We start from the raw sequence: 19,202 nt of genomic DNA on the forward strand, positions 1-19,202 counted from the left end.
GACTGTCTCCACACAGTCCGTATCAAACACAGGCTCAGATGTAGCCTGCAGCAAAATGTGCCAGTGTCTTGCTGTCTGTCTGACAACTTGGCTGAGGAGGATTCATAGTAGAGGTCACTCGATGACTCCTGCAGCCAATGAGACGAACACTATAAGTACACAATAATATCTACAGTGAATTCGGGGAAATTATTCAAACCCCTTGACTTTTTCCACATTTTGTTACTTAACAGCCTTATTCTAAAATGGATTAAATAAAACATTGATGAGGATAATCTACACACAATAACCCATAATGACATCACAATAACCCATAATGACATCACAATACCCCATAATGACATCACAATACCCCATAATGACAAAGCGAAAACAGGTTTTGAGAGATTTTTGCAAAATGTAAAAAATGTGTTATATAAGCTATTTACATAAGTATTCAGACCCCTTTGCTATGAGACTCAATTGAGCTCAGGTGCATCCTGTTTCCATTGATCATCCTTGAGATGTTTCTACAACTTGATTGGAGTCCACCTGTGGTAAATTCAATTGATTGGACATGATTTGGTAAGGCACACACCTCTCTATATAAGGTCCCACAGTTGACAGTGCATGTCACAGCAAAGAAACAAGCCGTGAGGTGGAAGGAATTGTCCGTAGAGCTCCTAGACAGGATTGTGTCGAGGCACAGATCTTGGGAAGGGTACCATAACATTTCTGCAGCATTGAAGGTCCCCAAGAACACAGTGGCCTCCATCATTCTTAAATGGATGCAGTTTGGAACCGCCATACTGTTCCTAGAGCTGGCCGCCTGGCCAAACTGAGCAATCGGGGGAGAAGGGCCTTGGTCAGGGAGGTGACCAAGAACCCGGTGGTCACTCTGACAGAGTTCCAGAGTTCCTCTGTGGAGATGGGAGAACCTTCCAGAAGGACAACCATCTCTGCAGCACTCCACCAATTAGGACTTTATGGTAGAGTTGCCAGACCGAAGCCACTCATCTGTGAAGTGTGTGGGGATGTTTTTCAGCGGCAGGGACGGGGAGACTAGTCAGGATCAAGGCAAAGATGAACGAAGCAAAATACATATCCTTGATGAAAACCTGCTCCAGAGCGCTCAGGACTTCAGACTGGGGCGAAGGTTCACCATCCAACAGGACAACAATCCTAAGCACACAGCCAAGACAACTCAGGAGTGGCTTTGGGACAAGTCTCTGAATGTCCTTGAGTGGCCCAGCCAGAGCCCAGACTTGAACCCGATCGAACATCTCTGGAGAGACCTGAAAATAGCTGTGCAGCGACGCTCCCCATCCAACCTGACAGAGCTTGAGAGGATCTGCAGAGAAGAATGGGAGAAACTCTCCAAATACAGGTGTGACAAGCTAAAAGCGTCTTACCAAAGACTCAAGGCTGTAATCGCTGCCAAAGATACTTCAACAAAGTACTGAGTTAAGGGTCTGAATACTTTATGTAAATGAATGGAATCAAAATATATTTATTTTGATTCAATTCATGTTGTCAATACGAAAAGTGACACATCCTCTCCAACTCTCTCTACTTAATTAATTTGTTGAGTTAATATTTATAAGTAATAACTTGAAATAATAATGAAATGCCATGGTAACCAAGTGTAATGTCTAGTTTTCAAATACGTTTTTTTTTATTAAGAAGCTTATCCATGTAAACAACTAGTCAAAGCCCCACAGCTAGTAGTCGCCACAGCCCCACAGCTAGTAGTCGCCACAGCCCCACAACTAGTAGTCGCCACAGCCCCACAGCTAGTAGTCATCACAGCCCCACAGCTAGTAGTCATCACAGCACTACAGCTAGTAGTCGCCACAGCCCCACAGCTAGTAGTCACCACAGCCCTACAGCTAGTAGTCGCCACAGCCCCACAGCTAGTAGTCGCCACAGCCCCACAGCTAGTAGTCACCACAGCCCCACAGCTAGTAGTCACCACAGCCCCACAGCTAGTAGTCATCACAACCCCACAGCTAGTAGTCACCACAGCCCCACAGCTAGTAGTCGCCACAGCCCCACAGCTAGTAGTCATCACAGCACTACAGCTAGTAGTCGCCACAGCCCCACAGCTAGTAGTCGCCACAGCCCCACAGCTAGTAGTCACCACAGCCCCACAGCTAGTAGTCACCACAGCCCCACAGCTAGTAGTCACCACAGCCCCACAGCTAGTAGTCACCACAGCCCCACAGCTAGTAGTCACCACAGCCCCACAGCTAGTAGTCACCACAGCCCCACAGCTAGTAGTCACCACAGCCCCACAGCTAGTAGTCACCACAGCCCCACAGCTAGTAGTCACCACAGCCCCACAGCTAGTAGTCACCACAGCCCCACAGCTAGTAGTCGCCACAGCCCCACAGCTAGTAGTCACCACAGCCCCACAGCTAGTAGTCACCACAGCCCCACAGCTAGTAGTCACCACAGCCCCACAGCTAGTAGTCACCACAGCCCCACAGCTAGTAGTCACCACAGCCCCACAGCTAGTAGTCACCACAGCCCCACAGCTAGTAGTCACCACAGCCCCACAGCTAGTAGTCGCCACAGCCCCACAGCTAGTAGTCGCCACAGCCCCACAGCTAGTAGTCACCACAGCCCCACAGCTAGTAGTCACCACAGCCCCACAGCTAGTAGTCATCACAACGCTACATTTGACTAGAGTGCACTGTGTAGGGAATAGGGTGGTTATGGGCCCTGGTGGTCCCGTGTGGCTCAGTTGGTAGAGCATGGTGTTTGCAACGCCAGGGTTGTGGGTTCGATTCCCACGGGGAACCAGTACGGAAAGAAATGTATGAAATGTATGCATTCACTACTGTAAGTCGCTCTGGATAAGAGCGTCTGCTAAATGAGGTAAATGTCAATGTAAATGGTCTAAAGTAGTTCACTATGTAGGGAATAGGGTGGTTATGGGCCCTGGTCTAAAGTAGTGCACTAGGTAGGGAATAGGGTGGTTATGGGCTCTGGTCTAAAGTAGTGCACTAGGTAGGGAATAGGGTGGTTATGGGCCCTGGTCTAAAGTAGTGCACTAGGTAGGGAATAGGGTGGTTATGGGCTCTGGTCTAAAGTAGTGCACTAGGTAGGGAATAGGGTGACATGGATTAGGCCAGCGCTGTATCTTAATGCAGAGGGATTGTCTGTGTACCTTGGAGCTGTTGCAGAGTCTGAACCCCATCAGACAGCACAGGGACTTTAGGAAAACTACGTCTGCCTTTCAAATGGTGGAATTCTTTTGGCCTTCTCTCACTTCCTGTGGGTTCGGAATAGACAACACACTTCCTGTCTATTAAATATGGGCTCTATATGTGCAGGCTGGTATTAGAGGTGACAACGTGTGTGTGTGTGTGTGCGTGTGTGCAGTAATTGATAGTCTGTCTTGTTTAGTTGGTGCTTTGGTATCATCTGCTGGGTATGTCCTGGGTTTATTACTGTGAGCTTCCACTGGGTATGTCCTGGGTTTATTACTGTGAGCTTCCACTGGGTATGTCCAGGGTTTATTACTGTGAGCTTCCACTGGGTATGCCCTGGGTTTATTACTGTGAGCTTCCACTGGGTATGTCCAGGGTTTATTACTGTGAGCTTCCACTGGGTATGTCCTGGGTTTATTACTGTGAGCTTCCACTGGGTATGTCCTGGGTTTATTACTGTGAGCTTCCACTGGGTATGCCCTGGGTTTATTACTGTGAGCTTCCACTGGGTATGCCCTGGGTTTATTACTGTGAGCTTCCACTGGGTATGCCCTGGGTTTATTACTGTGAGCTTCCACTGGGTATGTCCTGGGTTTATTACTGTGAGCTTCCACTGGGTATGCCCTGGGTTTATTACTGTGAGCTTCCACTGGGTATGCCCTGGGTTTATTACTGTGAGCTTCCACTGGGTATGCCCTGGGTTTATTACTGTGAGCTTCCACTGGGTATGCCCTGGGTTTATTACTGTGAGCTTCCACTGGGTATGTCCTGGGTTTATTACTGTGAGCTTCCACTGGGTATGTCCTGGGTTTATTACTGTGAGCTTCCACTGGGTATGTCCTGGGTTTATTACTGTGAGCTTCCACTGGGTATGCCCTGGGTTTATTACTGTGAGCTTCCACTGGGTATGCCCTGGGTTTATTACTGTGAGCTTCCACTGGGTATGTCCTGGGTTTATTACTGTGAGCTTCCACTGGGTATGTCCTGGGTTTATTACTGTGAGCTTCCACTGGGTATGTCCTGGGTTTATTACTGTGAGCTTCCACTGGGTATGCCCTGGGTTTATTACTGTGAGCTTCCACTGGGTATGCCCTGGGTTTATTACTGTGAGCTTCCACTGGGTATGCCCTGGGTTTATTACTGTGAGCTTCCACTGGGTATGTCCTGGGTTTATTACTGTGAGCTTCCACTGGGTATGCCCTGGGTTTATTACTGTGAGCTTCCACTGGGTATGCCCTGGGTTTATTACTGTGAGCTTCCACTGGGTATGTCCTGGGTTTATTACTGTGAGCTTCCACTGGGTATGTCCTGGGTTTATTACTGTGAGCTTCCACTGGGTATGTCCTGGGTTTATTACTGTGAGCTTCCACTGGGTATGTCCAGGGTTTATTACTGTGAGCTTCCACTGGGTATGTCCTGTGTTGTTTCATACAAGTACTTCCCAATCCAATGTGAATCCCTGGGAATGTCCTTTGATCTAGGGTATAGTCCAATAAACTCATTCTCAGAACTTGTTCCACGTGACTTTGTTCCAAGAAGCATCAAGTGAACTCATTGTGCGCTTGAATGAGTTGTTATTGCCACAATTGGCTTGCATGTGTTGAGAAACTTTGAAGACTGCAGTTCCCATGAACCTCTAGCCCTGGAACTCTCTCATCCCAAACGTGTGCAGAATGATTTCCAAAGGTCCAAGCCTCTACATTTTCATAATTTAGAAAGCATCTGAATTCATCTCTGTTCTTTGGAGCAAACTAAGCATCTCCCATGTCTCTTTATGGACTGAAAACTACCCTGAGATATGTATCAACAACTGTCTTTTCACTTTAATCATGCTTTACGTTAATGATGAGGCATACATTTGAATGAAAACGCTTCCATTTAATGTAAGACACAATCACTTTTTGGGACTTATTCAATTCACTTATTCAATTCACTTATTTAATTCACTTATTCAATTCATGATATCTACCCATTTGATTCTTAAAGAAACCTTAACTTAGAAGTGCCCTGTGAGTTCAGTTCAACTGTCGCACCCCGTCAGAAGCCAAAATAGAAGCTCCTTTTTACTTCATTTACATTGTTTAGAAACACTGTGTCTACAGAAGGAGGTTAAAACTACAATATAAGGGATGGTCAGTCCTTACATTCTCAATCTCTATCCATCAGCTTTTTGCTGGAACGGTGGGCAGGGAGTAGCTTTATTGTTTCTACTGCTGCTTGCTGCTTTAAAGGCCATGTTTTGAAGTTTAAATGTGTCAATATAAATAACCTACACACCCCTTTTGTAGCTAGCTTTATTTATTGTTTTGCTATTTGTTTTCTTTAGCAGCGTGTGCTAGTAAGCCACCCCCCCCCCCCCAAGTGCATGACTTAGCCTGGTCCCGTGTGGCTCAGTTGGTAGAGCATGGTGTTTGGAATACCAGGGTTGTGGGTTCGATTCCCACGGGGGGACCAGTACGGAGAATTTTTTTTTAAATGAAATGTATTCATTCACTACAGTAAGTCGCTCTGGATAAGAGCGTCTGCTAAATGACTAAAATGTAAATGTAAAAATGTTAGCCTGGGATATTGCCTGTGACGTTGGTTCAGGTGAAGACTATGGAGCCGACTGGGGACAACCATCTGATGAAGACTATGGAGCCGACTGGGGACAACCATCTGATGAAGACTATGGAGCCGACTGGGGACAACCATCTGATGAAGACTATGGAGCCGACTGGGGACAACCATCTGATGAAGACTATGGAGCCGACTGGGGACAACCATCTGATGAAGACTATGGAGCCGACTGGGGACAACCATCTGATGAAGACTATGGAGCCGACTGGGGACAACCATCTGATGAAGACTATGGAGCCGACTGGGGACAACCATCTGATGAAGACTATGGAGCCGACTGGGGACAACCATCTGATGAAGACTATGGAGCCGACTGGGGACAACCAACCATCTGATGAAGACTATGGAGCCGACTGGGGACAACCAACCATCTGATGAAGACTATGGAGCCGACTGGGGACAACCATCTGATGAAGACTATGGAGCCGACTGGGGACAACCATCTGATGAAGACTATGGAGCCGACTGGGGACAACCAACCATCTGATGAAGACTATGGAGCCGACTGGGGACAACCATCCATCTGATGAAGACTATGGAGCCGACTGGGGACAACCATCCATCTGATGAAGACTATGGAGCCGACTGGGGACAACCATCCATCTGATGAAGACTATGGAGCCGACTGGGGACAACCATCCATCTGATGAAGACTATGGAGCCGACTGGGGACAACCATCCATCTGATGAAGACTATGGAGCCGACTGGGGACAACCATCCATCTGATGAAGACTATGGAGCCGACTGGGGACAACCATCTGATGAAGATGAAGGTTCTACAAACGAGTAGCTATTACTTCTCAGCCTGAAGTCCTTGACTAAAACTAACATGATCTGCTTGAATTTTAAATTTTCTACATGTACATGAGTTGTGTTGGTAAAAAAAACAACTAAATTTGACATTGCTAGCTGGCTTCTGACTTATTCATGCTACTTTTATTAGCAACTGGCAAGCTGTATCAGGCAACTTTTAGATGCTAAGCTATCCATCTGATTTGATTGTTAAAATGTCATTAGCTAGCAAGCTAGCTTGAAACTGGTGGGAGAAGTTAGCGAAGATGGTGAACGTTACCTGTCTAAGTAGACTGTAATTTTTTTTTTGAAATGCCCCTCTTGATTTCACTGCAAATAGGCTGTGTTGTTTTGGTATAATTTGGCTAAATAGGCTTGTGAACATTTACATTCAGTGTTTCATTAGTTCAGTCCAATCAATCAAATTTCAAATGTATTTATAAAGCCATTCTTACATCAGCCGATGTCCACAAAGTGCTGTACAGAAACCCAGCCTAAAACCCCAAACAGCAATCAATGCAGGTGTAGAAGCACAGTGGCTAGGAAAAACTCCCTAGAAAGGCCAGAACCTAGGAAGAAACCTAGAGAAGAAACAGGCTATGAGGGGTGGCCAGTCCTCTTCTGGCTGTGCCGGGTGGAGATTATAACAGAACATGGCCAAGATGTTCAAATGTTCATAGATGACCAGCATGGTCAAATAATAATAATCACAGTGGTTGTAGAGGGTGCAACAGGTCAGCACCTCAGGAGTAAATGTCTGTTGGCTTTTCATAGCTCCTTCATAGCTCCTGCTTCTACCACTCCTGCTGTCTCTAGAGAGTTGAAAACAGCAGGTCTGGGACAGGTAGCACGTCCAGTGAACAGGTCAGGGTTCCATAGCTGCAGGCAGAACAGTTGAAACTGGAGCAGCAGCACGGCCAGGTGGACTGGGGACAGCAAGGAGTCATCAGGCCAGGTAGTCCTGATGCATGGTCCTAGGGCTCAGGTCCTCCGAGAGAGAGAATTAGAGAGAGCATACTTAAATTCACACAGGACACCGGATAAGACAGGAGAAATACTCTAGATATAACAGACTGACCCTAGCCCCCCGACACATAAACTACTGCAGCATAAATACTGGAGGCTGATTAGTTAACTACATTACTGACTGACTAGACAAATTGTCTTCATGTTTTTGTTTCATTTCAGATGAAGAGAGCATTAGATCACTAGAAAGCAGCAGGCAGACAGGCAGACAGACCAGGGCAGCAGGCAGGCAGACAGACCAGGGCCCGTATTTACAAAGCATCTCAGAGTAGGAGTACTGATTTTTAGGATCAGTTTTGACTTCTATATCACAATGAATATGGTTACATTGACAAGAGGGTGCTGGTCCTAGATCACAAGTCCTACTCTGGAGAGCGTTGTGAATATGGCCCGGGAAGAAAGCTGTTGCCCTACATCTTGCACAGCAGTCTTTCACCACAGGACCCTAGAGGTAGTACAGTCAATGCTTATGAACTGAATATCTGTATGTGAATTTCCATATCAATGACATTTTAACAAAAGGGTTGAATTGTTCAGAAACATGTGCGGTGAACATGGCTTTGGTGATGAAAGGTACATAGTGTATTTATTTGTCATCCCCCTAGCAGGCCACTGCGTGCTGTGACATGGGCTTGGATGGTGACACATCATTATCTTCAAGCTTCCTGTCTGAATACTGGGGGACTTTAGGGGTTCTGGAAGCAAGGGCCTTACCTGAGAGTACAGCAACAGTCTCTCTGTCTCACAGCCATTCTGTCAACATGTATTGTATGTAACCACTAAGTCATACAAACTGCTACGGACGCAAGCACTGACTTATATTCAAATTGGTGAATGCACCAATTTGTAAGTCGCTCTGGATAAGAGCGTCTGCTAAATGACGTAAATGTGAATCAGGGTTAGTTTAGCAGCTGGGGTGAAAGAGGAGCGATTACGATAGAGGAAACCAAGTCTAGATTTAACTTTAGCCTGCAGCTTTGATATGTGCTGAGAGAAGGACAGTGTACCGTCTAGCCATACTCCCAAGTACTTGTATGAGGTGACTACCTCCAGCTCTAAACCCTCAGAGGTAGTAATCACACCTGTGGGGAGAGGGGCATTCTTCTTACCAAACCACATTACTTTTGTTTTCGAGGTGTTCAGAACATTTATTCTACGGGACAAAACTAGGTCCAGAGTATGACTGTGGCAGTGAGTAGGTCCAGAGACATGTTGGACAAAACCCACTGAGTCGATGATGGCTCCGAAAGCCTTTTGGAGTGGGTTTGTGGACTTTTCCATGTGAATATTAAAGTCACCAAAAATTTGAATGTTATCTGCCATGACTACAAGGTCCGATAGGAATTCAGGGAACTGAGTGAGGAACGCTGTATATGGCCCAGGAGGCCTGTAAACAGTAACTACAAAAAGTGATTAGGCTGCATAGATTTCATGACTAGAAGCGCAAAACGATGAAAACGCAGTCTTTTTTTTCCATTTTGTTTTTTGTAAATTGAAATTTGCTGTCATAAATGTTAGCAACAACTCCGCCTTTGCGGGATGTGCGGGGGATATGGTCACTAGTGTAACCAGGAGGTGAGGCCTCATTTAACACAGTAAATTCATCAGGCTTAAACCATGTTTCAGTCAGGCCAATCACATCAAGATTATGATCAGTGATTAGTTCATTGACTATAACTGCCTTTGAAGTGAGGGATCTAACATTAAGTAGCCCTATTTTGAGATGTGAGATATTATCACAATCTCTTTCAATAATGACAGAAATGGAGGTCTTTATTCCAGTGAGATTGCTAAAGCGAACACCGCCATGTTTAGTTTTGCCCAACCTAGTCTAGGCCTAGATCATATGCTTTCTGAAGACAGTCTAGGACTATACCAGATGCTTTCTGAAGACACCGCCATGTTTAGTTTTGCCCAACCTAGTCTAGGCCTATACCAGATGCTTTCTGAAGACAGTCTAGGCCTATACCAGATGCTTTCTGAAGACAGTCTAGGCCTATACCAGATGCTTTCTGACGACAGTCTAGGCCTATACCAGATGCTTTCTGAAGACAGTCTAGGCCTATACCAGATGCTTTCTGAAGACAGTCTAGGCCTATACCAGATGCTTTCTGAAGACAGTCTAGGCCTATACCAGATGCTTTCGGAAGACAGTCTAGGCCTATACCAGATGCTTTCTGACGACAGTCTAGGCCTATACCAGATGCTTTCTGACGACAGTCTAGGCCTATACCAGATGCTTTCGGAAGACAGTCTAGGCCTATACCAGATGCTTTCGGAAGACAGTCTAGGCCTATACCAGATGCTTTCGGAAGACAGTCTAGGCCTATACCAGATGCTTTCGGAAGACAGTCTAGGCCTATACCAGATGCTTTCGGAAGACAGTCTAGGCCTATACCAGATGCTTTCGGAAGACAGTCTAGGCCTATACCAGATGCTTTCGGAAGACAGTCTAGGCCTATACCAGATGCTTTCGGAAGACAGTCTAGGCCTATACCAGATGCTTTCGGAAGACAGTCTAGGCCTATACCAGATGCTTTCGGAAGACAGTCTAGGCCTATACCAGATGCTTTCGGAAGACAGTCTAGGCCTATACCAGATGCTTTCGGAAGACAGTCTAGGCCTATACCAGATGCTTTCGGAAGACAGTCTAGGCCTATACCAGATGCTTTCGGAAGACAGTCTAGGCCTATACCAGATGCTTTCGGAAGACAGTCTAGGCCTATACCAGATGCTTTCGGAAGACAGTCTAGGCCTATACCAGATGCTTTCGGAAGACAGTCTAGGCCTATACCAGATGCTTTCGGAAGACAGTCTAGGCCTATACCAGATGCTTTCGGAAGACAGTCTAGGCCTATACCAGATGCTTTCGGAAGACAGTCTAGGCCTATACCAGATGCTTTCGGAAGACAGTCTAGGCCTATACCAGATGCTTTCGGAAGACAGTCTAGGCCTATACCAGATGCTTTCGGAAGACAGTCTAGGCCTATACCAGATGCTTTCGGAAGACAGTCTAGGCCTATACCAGATGCTTTGGGAAAGCAGTCTAGGCCTATACCAGATGCTTTGGGAAGGCAGTCTAGGCCTATTCCAGATGCTTTCGGAAGACAGTCTAGGCCTATTCCAGATGCTTTCGGAAGACAGTCTAGGCCTATTCCAGATGCTTTCGGAAGACAGTCTAGGCCTATTCCAGATGCTTTCGGAAGACAGTCTAGGCCTATTCCAGATGCTTTCGGAAGACAGTCTAGGCCTATTCCAGATGCTTTCGGAAGACAGTCTAGGCCTATACCAGATGCTTTCGGAAGACAGTCTAGGCCTATACCAGATGCTTTCGGAAGACAGTCTAGGCCTATACCAGATGCTTTCGGAAGACAGTCTAACCCTAACCTCTTGGACAGAACACTGATTTCCTCCTACAAAAAACAGTTTTTATCAGTTAGGCTTAGGGGTCCATTGCTGGCTGTAAAACAGTTGAGGGGGAGAGGCAGACCTGGCTCTCAAGAAAAGACAGGCTATGTGCAACACTGCCCACAAAATGAGGTGGAAACTGAGCTGTACTTCCCAACCTCCTGCCAAATGTAACCATATTAGAGATACATATTTCCCTCAGATTACACAGACCACAAAGAATTAGAAAACAAACCCAATTTAGATAAACTCCCATATCTACTGGGTGAAATACCACAGTGTTCCATCACAGCAGCAAGATGTGTGACCTGTTGCCACAAGAAAAGGGCAACCAGTGAAGAACAAACACCATTGTAAATACAAATTATATTTCTGTTTATTAATTTTCCCTTTTGTACTTTAACTATTTTCACATAATATGACATTTGAAATGTCTTTATTCTTTTGGTACTTCTGTGAGTGTAATGTTTACTGTTAATTTCACTTTTGTTTGATCTATTTTACTTGCTTTGGCATTGTAAACATGTTTCCCATGCCAATAAAGCCCTTAAATTTAATTGAGTTGAGAGATGGAGACGGGGGTTGGCTATGTGTCTGTTGAGGAGAGAGAGACGGGGGTTGGCTGTGTGTCTGTTGAGGAGAGAGAGACGGGGGTTGGCTGTGTGTCTGTTGAGGAGAGAGAGAGACAGGTTGGCTGTGTGTCTGTTGAGGAGAGAGAGACGGGGGTTGGCTGTGTGTCTGTTGAGGAGAGAGAGACGGGGGTTGGCTGTGTGTCTGTTGAGGAGAGAGAGACGGGGGTTGGCTGTGTGTCTGTTGAGGAGAGAGAGACGGGGGTTGGCTGTGTGTCTGTTGAGGAGAGAGAGACGGGGGTTGGCTGTGTGTCTGTTGAGGAGAGAGAGACGGGGGTTGGCTGTGTGTCTGTTGAGGAGAGAGAGAGACAGGTTGGCTGTGTGTCTGTTGAGGAGAGAGAGACGGGGGTTGGCTGTGTGTCTGTTGAGGAGAGAGAGACGGGGGTTGGCTGTGTGTCTGTTGAGGAGAGAGAGAGACAGGTTGGCTGTGTGTCTGTTGAGGAGAGAGAGAGACAGGTTGGCTGTGTGTCTGTTGAGGAGAGGGAGACGGGGGTTGGCTGTGTGTTTTATCATACCAAACACCTCAGTGTTCCAAGAAGAAATGTAATTTTAATGAAGCCTTTCACAATGGAAAACAGTGGTTCACGTTAGCTTTGCCTGCGATTGGGCTCTACGTCGGACACCACTGATTGGCTTTTGTTGATTCCAAACATTACTGTTGCGTAGGAGGAGCCCGGTAGCTCTAGTCAAAACAAACCAGGAAGTTGAGCCAACAAGCTAACACCGTTCATGACTTTAAATCCCCAAAAGTGTATTGTTGGGTCACTGCATAACACAAGAAACATCTGTGGGTAAAAGACCTTTATGTTAGTCTGTGCAATGTATTCCCAGAGTATTAACCATATGGGCTCTGGTCTATAGTAGTGCACTACATAGGGAATAGGGCTCTGATCTAAAGTAGTGCACTATATAGGGAATAGGGCTCTGGTCTATAGTAGTGCACTATATAGGGAATAGGGCTCTGGTCTAAAGTAGTGTACTATATAGGGCTCTGGTCTAAAGTAGTTCACTATATAGGGAATAGGGCTCTGGTCTATAGTAGTGCACTATATAGGGAATAGGGCTCTGGTCTATAGTACTGCACTATATAGGGAATAGGGCTCTGGTCTGAAGTAGTGCACTATATAGGGAATAGGGCTCTGGTCTACAGTAGTGCACTATATAGGGAATAGGGCTCTGGTCTACAGTAGTGCACTATATAGGGAATAGGGCTCTGGTCTGAAGTAGTGCACTAAATCAAATCAAATTGTATTTGTCCATATACACGTGGTTAGCAGATGTTAATGCGAGTGTAGTGAAATGCTTGTGCTTTTAGTTCTGACAGTGCAGTAATATCTAACAAGTAATCTAACAAATTCCACAACAACTACCTTATACACACACATCTAAAGGGCTGAATGAGAACATGTACATATATGGATGAGTGATGGCCGAGCGGCATAGAGAAGATAGATGGGATAAAATACAGTATATACATATGATATGAGTAATGTAAGAGATGTAAAACTTATTAAAGTGGCATTGTTTAAAGTGACTAGTGATCCGTTTATTAAAGCAGCCAGTGATTGGGTCTCCATGTAGGCAGCAGCCTCTCTGTGTTAGTGATGGCTGTTTAACAGTCTGATGGCCTTGAGATAGAAGCTGTTTTTCAGCCTGATGGCCTGGAGATAGAAGCTGTTTACCAGTCTGATGGCCTGGAGATAGAAGCTGTCTGATGGCCTGGAGATAGAAGCTGTTTTTCAGTCTCTCGGTTCCAGCTTTGATGTACCTGTAATAGGGTGCCATTTCGGGAAGCTCCCTAGTTTCCGTGATGAAAATTGAACCCCGTGTGAGCCGAGTAGCACTAAATAATACCCTTTTAGACTGACCTTACGGTGTGTTATAAAATAAAATCTGGCCATGGTTGTTAGAACACAGTTCATACGGTCCCTTTTTCTATCTGCCGTGCACATGCCATTTTATTTGAATAAATCCATTGAATATTGGATACACCCTCGCAAAGTAATTCATTCTTAATTTGTTTTTTGACGGCAGGTCCTTAGAAACATTATAAGACTAATTTTAAAAATGTATTTTCAAAAAATGAACAGAATGACTGACATTTGAGTTTTATTTATCTTACTGGTCTGTGCAGCCTATATTCTAGAGAGAAAGTGCTCAGTAAAGAATGTATTCTCATCTCTTCTACAGGCCTTCAACATCCATGTGAATAGTGTTCTGCACTGTCAGGTACGCTATAGCCAGCTGCTTGGCCTACACCAACAGGTAAGACAGCAACGTCATGCATTGCTTTCAGAAAGTATTCAGACCCCTTGACTTTAAAATATATATATATTTACGTTTTACTAAAATTGATTAAAAATATATATTTCTCATCAATCTACACACAATACCAATAATGACAAAGCAAAAACAGATTTGTAGAACTTTTTGCACAAAAACAAACTGAAATATCACATTTACATAACTATTCAGACCCTTTACTCAGTACTTAGTTGAAGTACTTTTGGCAGAGATTACAGCCTTGAGTCTTCTTGGGTATGATGCTACAAGCTTGGCACACCTGTATTTGGGGAAGTTTCTCCCATTCTTCTCTGCAGATCCTCTCAAGCTCTGTCAGGTTGGATGGGGAGCGTCGCTGCACAGCTATTTTCAGGTCTCTCCAGAGATGTTCGATCAGGGTTCAAGTCCACGCTCTGGCTGGGCCACTCAAGGACATTCAGAGACTTGTCCCGAAGCCACTCCTGTGTTGTCTTGGCTATGTGCTTAGGGTCGTTGTCCTGTTGCAAGGGGAACCTTTGCCCGAGTCTGAGGTCCTGAGCACTCTGGAGCAGGTTTTCATCAAGGATCTCTCTGTATTTTGCTCCGTTCATCTTTGCCTCGATCCTGACTAGTCTCCCAGTCCCTGCTGCTGAAAAACCTCCCCACAGCATGATGCTAACACCACCATGCTTTACCGTAGGGATGGTGCCAGGTTTCTTCCAGGAAAAACGCTTAGCTTTCAGGCCAAAGATTTCAATCTTGGTTTCGTCAGACCAGAGTCTTGTTTCTCATGGTCTGAAAGTCTTTAGGTGCCTTTTGGAAAACTCCAAGCGTGCTGTCATGTGCCTTTTACTGAGGAGTGGCTTCTCTCTGGCCACTCTGCCATAAAGGCCTGTTTGGTGGAGTGCTGCAGAGATGGTTGTCCTCCTGGAAAGTTCTCCCATCTCCACAGAGGAACTCTGGAGCTCTGTCAGCGACCATCGGGTTTTTGGTCACCTCCCTGACCAAGGCCCTTCTCCCCCGATTGCTCAGTTTGGCCAGGCAGCCAGCTCTAGGAAGAGTCTTGGTGGTTCCAAAACTTCATCCATTTAAGAATGATGGATGCCACTGTGTTCTTGGGGACCTTCAATACTCTGGAAATGTTTTAGTACCCTTCCCCAGATCTGTGCCTCGACACAATCCAGCTCTACGGACAATTCCTTCAACCTCATGGCTTGGTTTTTCTCTGACATGCACTGTCGACTGTTGGACCTTATATAGACAGGTGTGTGCCTCTCCAAATCATGTCCAATCAATTGAATTTACCACAGGTGGACTCCAATCAAGTTGTAGAAACATCTCAAGGATGATCAATGGAAACAGGATTTACTTGAGCTCAATTTTTGAGTACCATAGCAAAGGGTCTGAATACTTATGTAAATAAGGTATTTATTTTTTATTTTGAATACATTTGCAAACATTTCTAAAAAAAAAACTTTTCTCTTTGTCATTATGGTGTACTTTGTATAGATTGCCGAGGAAATAGTTTTTTTGAATGCATTTTAGAATAAGGCTGTAACGTAACACAATGTGAGAAAAGTCTGAATACTTTCCCAATGCATTATGTGCAGATTCAAAACAAATTGGTGATCAAGAATATGGACAGTTTACTTTTCTCACCAGCAATGGAGAATCAAGCAACAATTACTAGCATATGCCTACTGGTCTTTTGGTATGTCAAAATTGCTTGATATTGACAAATTTGCTTATGAAGCTTGCATTTGGAAATCGTTGTTAAAATTAGTTATTACATTATCAACATGTGTTTTAGACATTTAAAAATGAGAAGGGCTGTCCTGTAGCCTCAATAAATAGACAACGATCTGTAGTTGAACATAACCGGGCTGTAACACAACCGTCCGTGATCGGGAGTCCCATAGGACGGCGCACAATTGACCCAGCGTCGTCCGATTTAGGGGAGGGTTTGGGGTTAGTAGTGCACTACTTTTAACCAGGGCCCATAGGGTTAGTAGTGCACTACTTTTGACCAGGGCCCATAGGGTTAGTAGTGCACTACTTTTGACCAGGGCCCATAGGGTTAGTAGTGCACTACTTTTGACCAGGGCCTATAGGGTAGGACCCATAGGGCTCTGGTTAAAAGTAGATAACAGGGTGCCATTTGGGACAGAGACTATATTCTGTCTTCGAAAACGGATCTGAATTAAAACACCAGTTTGTTCTTGGGGTCCGACAGGCCTTTTAGTTGAAACATGTTTTTTAAAGCCTGAGATCTTCTGATAATAAAGTCCCTGAGTTCAACAGGAATGAGTGAGTGTGAGATGCTTTTAAGGAGCTAAATCAACTCAGCCTGGCTAGACAGTAGAAACAAGACGTCTGCTGCCTGGCTGTGTTTTACATGGAAACTATCCACATATCTACCGGACTGACTGGCTTTGAAATAAACCTGTGATTCATTCTCAAACTGCACATAAGTTATACCAAGTTTTCCAAAGAGCTTCAGATGAGGGAACCACTTGTATCCATGTTTTCTGGCTTAACTTTGGCCTGGGGGAATCCTTTTGTATCCATGTTTTCCTCTCAACCCATTACTCCTATTATAAAGACTGAATAAAATGTTTAGAATTGAACTTTTTTAAGTAACCAACTATTTAAAGATATTGTAGCAGGCACTACATTGTTCCCATACTCTTTCTTTATCTTGGGACTGAAATCTGGGTCCAGCGACTGTCAAACCAAACCTTTTGAGTAGGTGTTAGTTGTTACATTACCCTCTGCCTTTTGGGAGAGCTTGTCCACACACTTCTCTATACCAAGTCCCTCATGTGGACACACCTCTCCAATGGCCTGATGGGGCGACATCCCACTTCAGACACCAATGTAGCGAATTTAGGGGTAGCCCCGACCGGGACTCAAACCCAGGTCCAGCGATTGTCAAGCCAACGCCTTAACCGTTACGCCAAGAGGTCTGAACTTTTTTGGCGAGGTTGCAAGGTGTTGGGTTCAAGAAAGAGTTTTTTTTTTTTTCTTTTTTCCAACAAAATAATTGAAGCTGTTCTGGCAGCTCCTACTGGCCCAACACCCTATTAAGACACTTTATGTTGGTGTTTCCTTTATTTTGGCAGTTACCTCTATGTTGCTATCCAAGGTGTATTAAAGCTGTTCTGGTTGGTGGTGGCCCAACACCCTATTAAGACACTATGTTGGTGTTTCCTTTATTTTGGCAGTTACCTCTATGTTGCTATCCAAGGTGTATTAAAGCTGTTCTGGTTGGTGGTGGCCCAACACCCTATTAAGACACTATGTGTTGGTGTTTCCTTTATTTTGGCAGTTACCTGTAGCAGCAGGCTACACGGAGAATGGAACAGCTGGATGTGGGGAAACGTCTCGAGTCTCACAAAACAGAATATAACAGTTCGGAATGTCAATGTCCTTATGTGTACAACATCTAAAAACCTGTATCACTATACTGAGATCTTTGCCATTTCTAAACGGATGTATTTGGGTGTTTTAAAAAAAAAAAAATATCTTTGTTAATGTTTTTTTTCAGGGCCTCCGTAGTACACAAGTGATTTGCTGTTTCTAAAAGAAAGAAAAAAACGTGAAATCGCATAAAAGGAGTCGACCTTTTTCTAACATTTACAACAAAAATATATATTATGTTGTAAAACAATAACTTCTCCTTAAAGGTTGCTACTATATGATCTGTGTTAGAGTAGTTTAACTTATTATTATTATTAATATAACATGCTCAATCCTTTTCAGACTAGTCCTTTCTTCCCATTGTCTTCAGACCTTGAACTTGTTTTTAATTTCCTCCCAGATAAAGAAAGAGTATGGGAACAACGTGGCACCTGCTTTCCCCCCAAAGAAGATATTCACGCTGACGCCGGCTGAGGTGGAGCAGAGACGAGAACAGCTGGAGAAATACATGCAAGCTGGTGAGATCATTTTCAGTTCTGGGTCCTGTATTTGAGGTTAGGGTCAATTCCTTTGCAATTCACTTAATTCAGAAGATGAATTGAAATTCCAATTCCAGTATTGTTCAGAGAAAAGTGAGTTATTTTCTACACGGGTGTTTTAAATTTTCATTCAAATCTAATTTAACTCGACTAAATTGAACTAGAAGTGACCTCCATCTTTCCCATGGGGAGGAGGGTATAGTAGAAAAGGCAGTAGCTTACTCAATAAACGGGCAGTATAGTAGAACAGGCAGTAGCCGACTCGAGAAGGGCAGTGTAGTAGAACAGGCAGTAGCCGAGTCATTAAAGGGCAGTGTAGTAGAACAGGCAGTAGCCGACTCATTAAAGGGCAGTGTAGTAGAACAGGCAGTAGCCGAGTCATTAAGGGGCAGTGTAGTAGAACAGGCAGTAGCCGACTCGATAAGGGGCAGTGTAGTAGAACAGGCAGTAGCCGACTCGATAAAGGGCAGTGTAGTAGAACAGGCAGTAGCCGACTCATTAAAGGGCAGTGTAGTAGAACAGGCAGTAGCCGACTCATTAAAGGGCAGTGTAGTAGAACAGGCAGTAGCCGACTCGATAAGGGGCAGTGTAGTAGAACAGGCAGTAGCCGAGTCATTAAAGGGCAGTGTAGTAGAACAGGCAGTAGCCGAGTCATTAAAGGGCAGTGTAGTAGAACAGGCAGTAGCCAACTCATTAAAGGGCAGTGTAGTAGAACAGGCAGTAGCCGAGTCATTAAGGGGCAGTGTAGTAGAACAGGCAGTAGCCGACTCGATAAGGGGCAGTGTAGTAGAACAGGCAGTAGCCGACTCATTAAAGGGCAGTGTAGTAGAACAGGCAGTAGCCGAGTCATTAAAGGGCAGTGTAGTAGAACAGGCAGTAGCCGACTCATTAAAGGGCAGTGTAGTAGAACAGGCAGTAGCCGACTCGTGACCAGAATGACCAATCCATGTAGCAGAATACCTTGTTAGCCTCTGTCTACTTTAGCCTATTGTGGCATTGGTGTGGGCAGTAGCGTACAGGCTCTGACTGGACCACACACGCCAGGTTTGGATGGTATCCATATCGTCATACCATCATTCTCTCATCCCGGGATTTATGCATAAAAGCCCATTGGGCGTCTATTACCAGAATGCTAACAAAAATAGCACAAGTAATAGCAAATTTCCTTGCAGACTGCTAGCTAAATATGCTAACGAGCGCGAACCCATTGCAAAGACAGGCAATCCAGCTCATAAAGATGTACAGTGGCAAGAAAAAGTATGAACCCTTTGGAATTACCTGGATTTCTGCATAAATTGGTCATTAAAATTTG

General features: G+C 44.8%; 1 protein-coding gene across 1 annotated transcript in view; it reads left to right on the forward strand.

The window, feature by feature from the left end:
• Positions 1-19,202, forward strand: part of LOC115175174 (sorting nexin-17) — a 67,959-nt gene that overhangs the window by 3,392 nt on the left and 45,365 nt on the right. The window contains exons 2-3 of the mRNA XM_029734405.1: positions 13,860-13,934; positions 17,752-17,869. Of these exons, the coding sequence (XP_029590265.1) occupies positions 13,860-13,934; positions 17,752-17,869 (193 nt within the window). The remainder of the gene's footprint in view (positions 1-13,859; positions 13,935-17,751; positions 17,870-19,202) is intronic.

Source organism: Salmo trutta, chromosome 35 (genome assembly GCF_901001165.1).
Source record: "Salmo trutta chromosome 35, fSalTru1.1, whole genome shotgun sequence".
Classification (NCBI taxonomy): Eukaryota; Metazoa; Chordata; class Actinopteri; order Salmoniformes; family Salmonidae; genus Salmo; species Salmo trutta.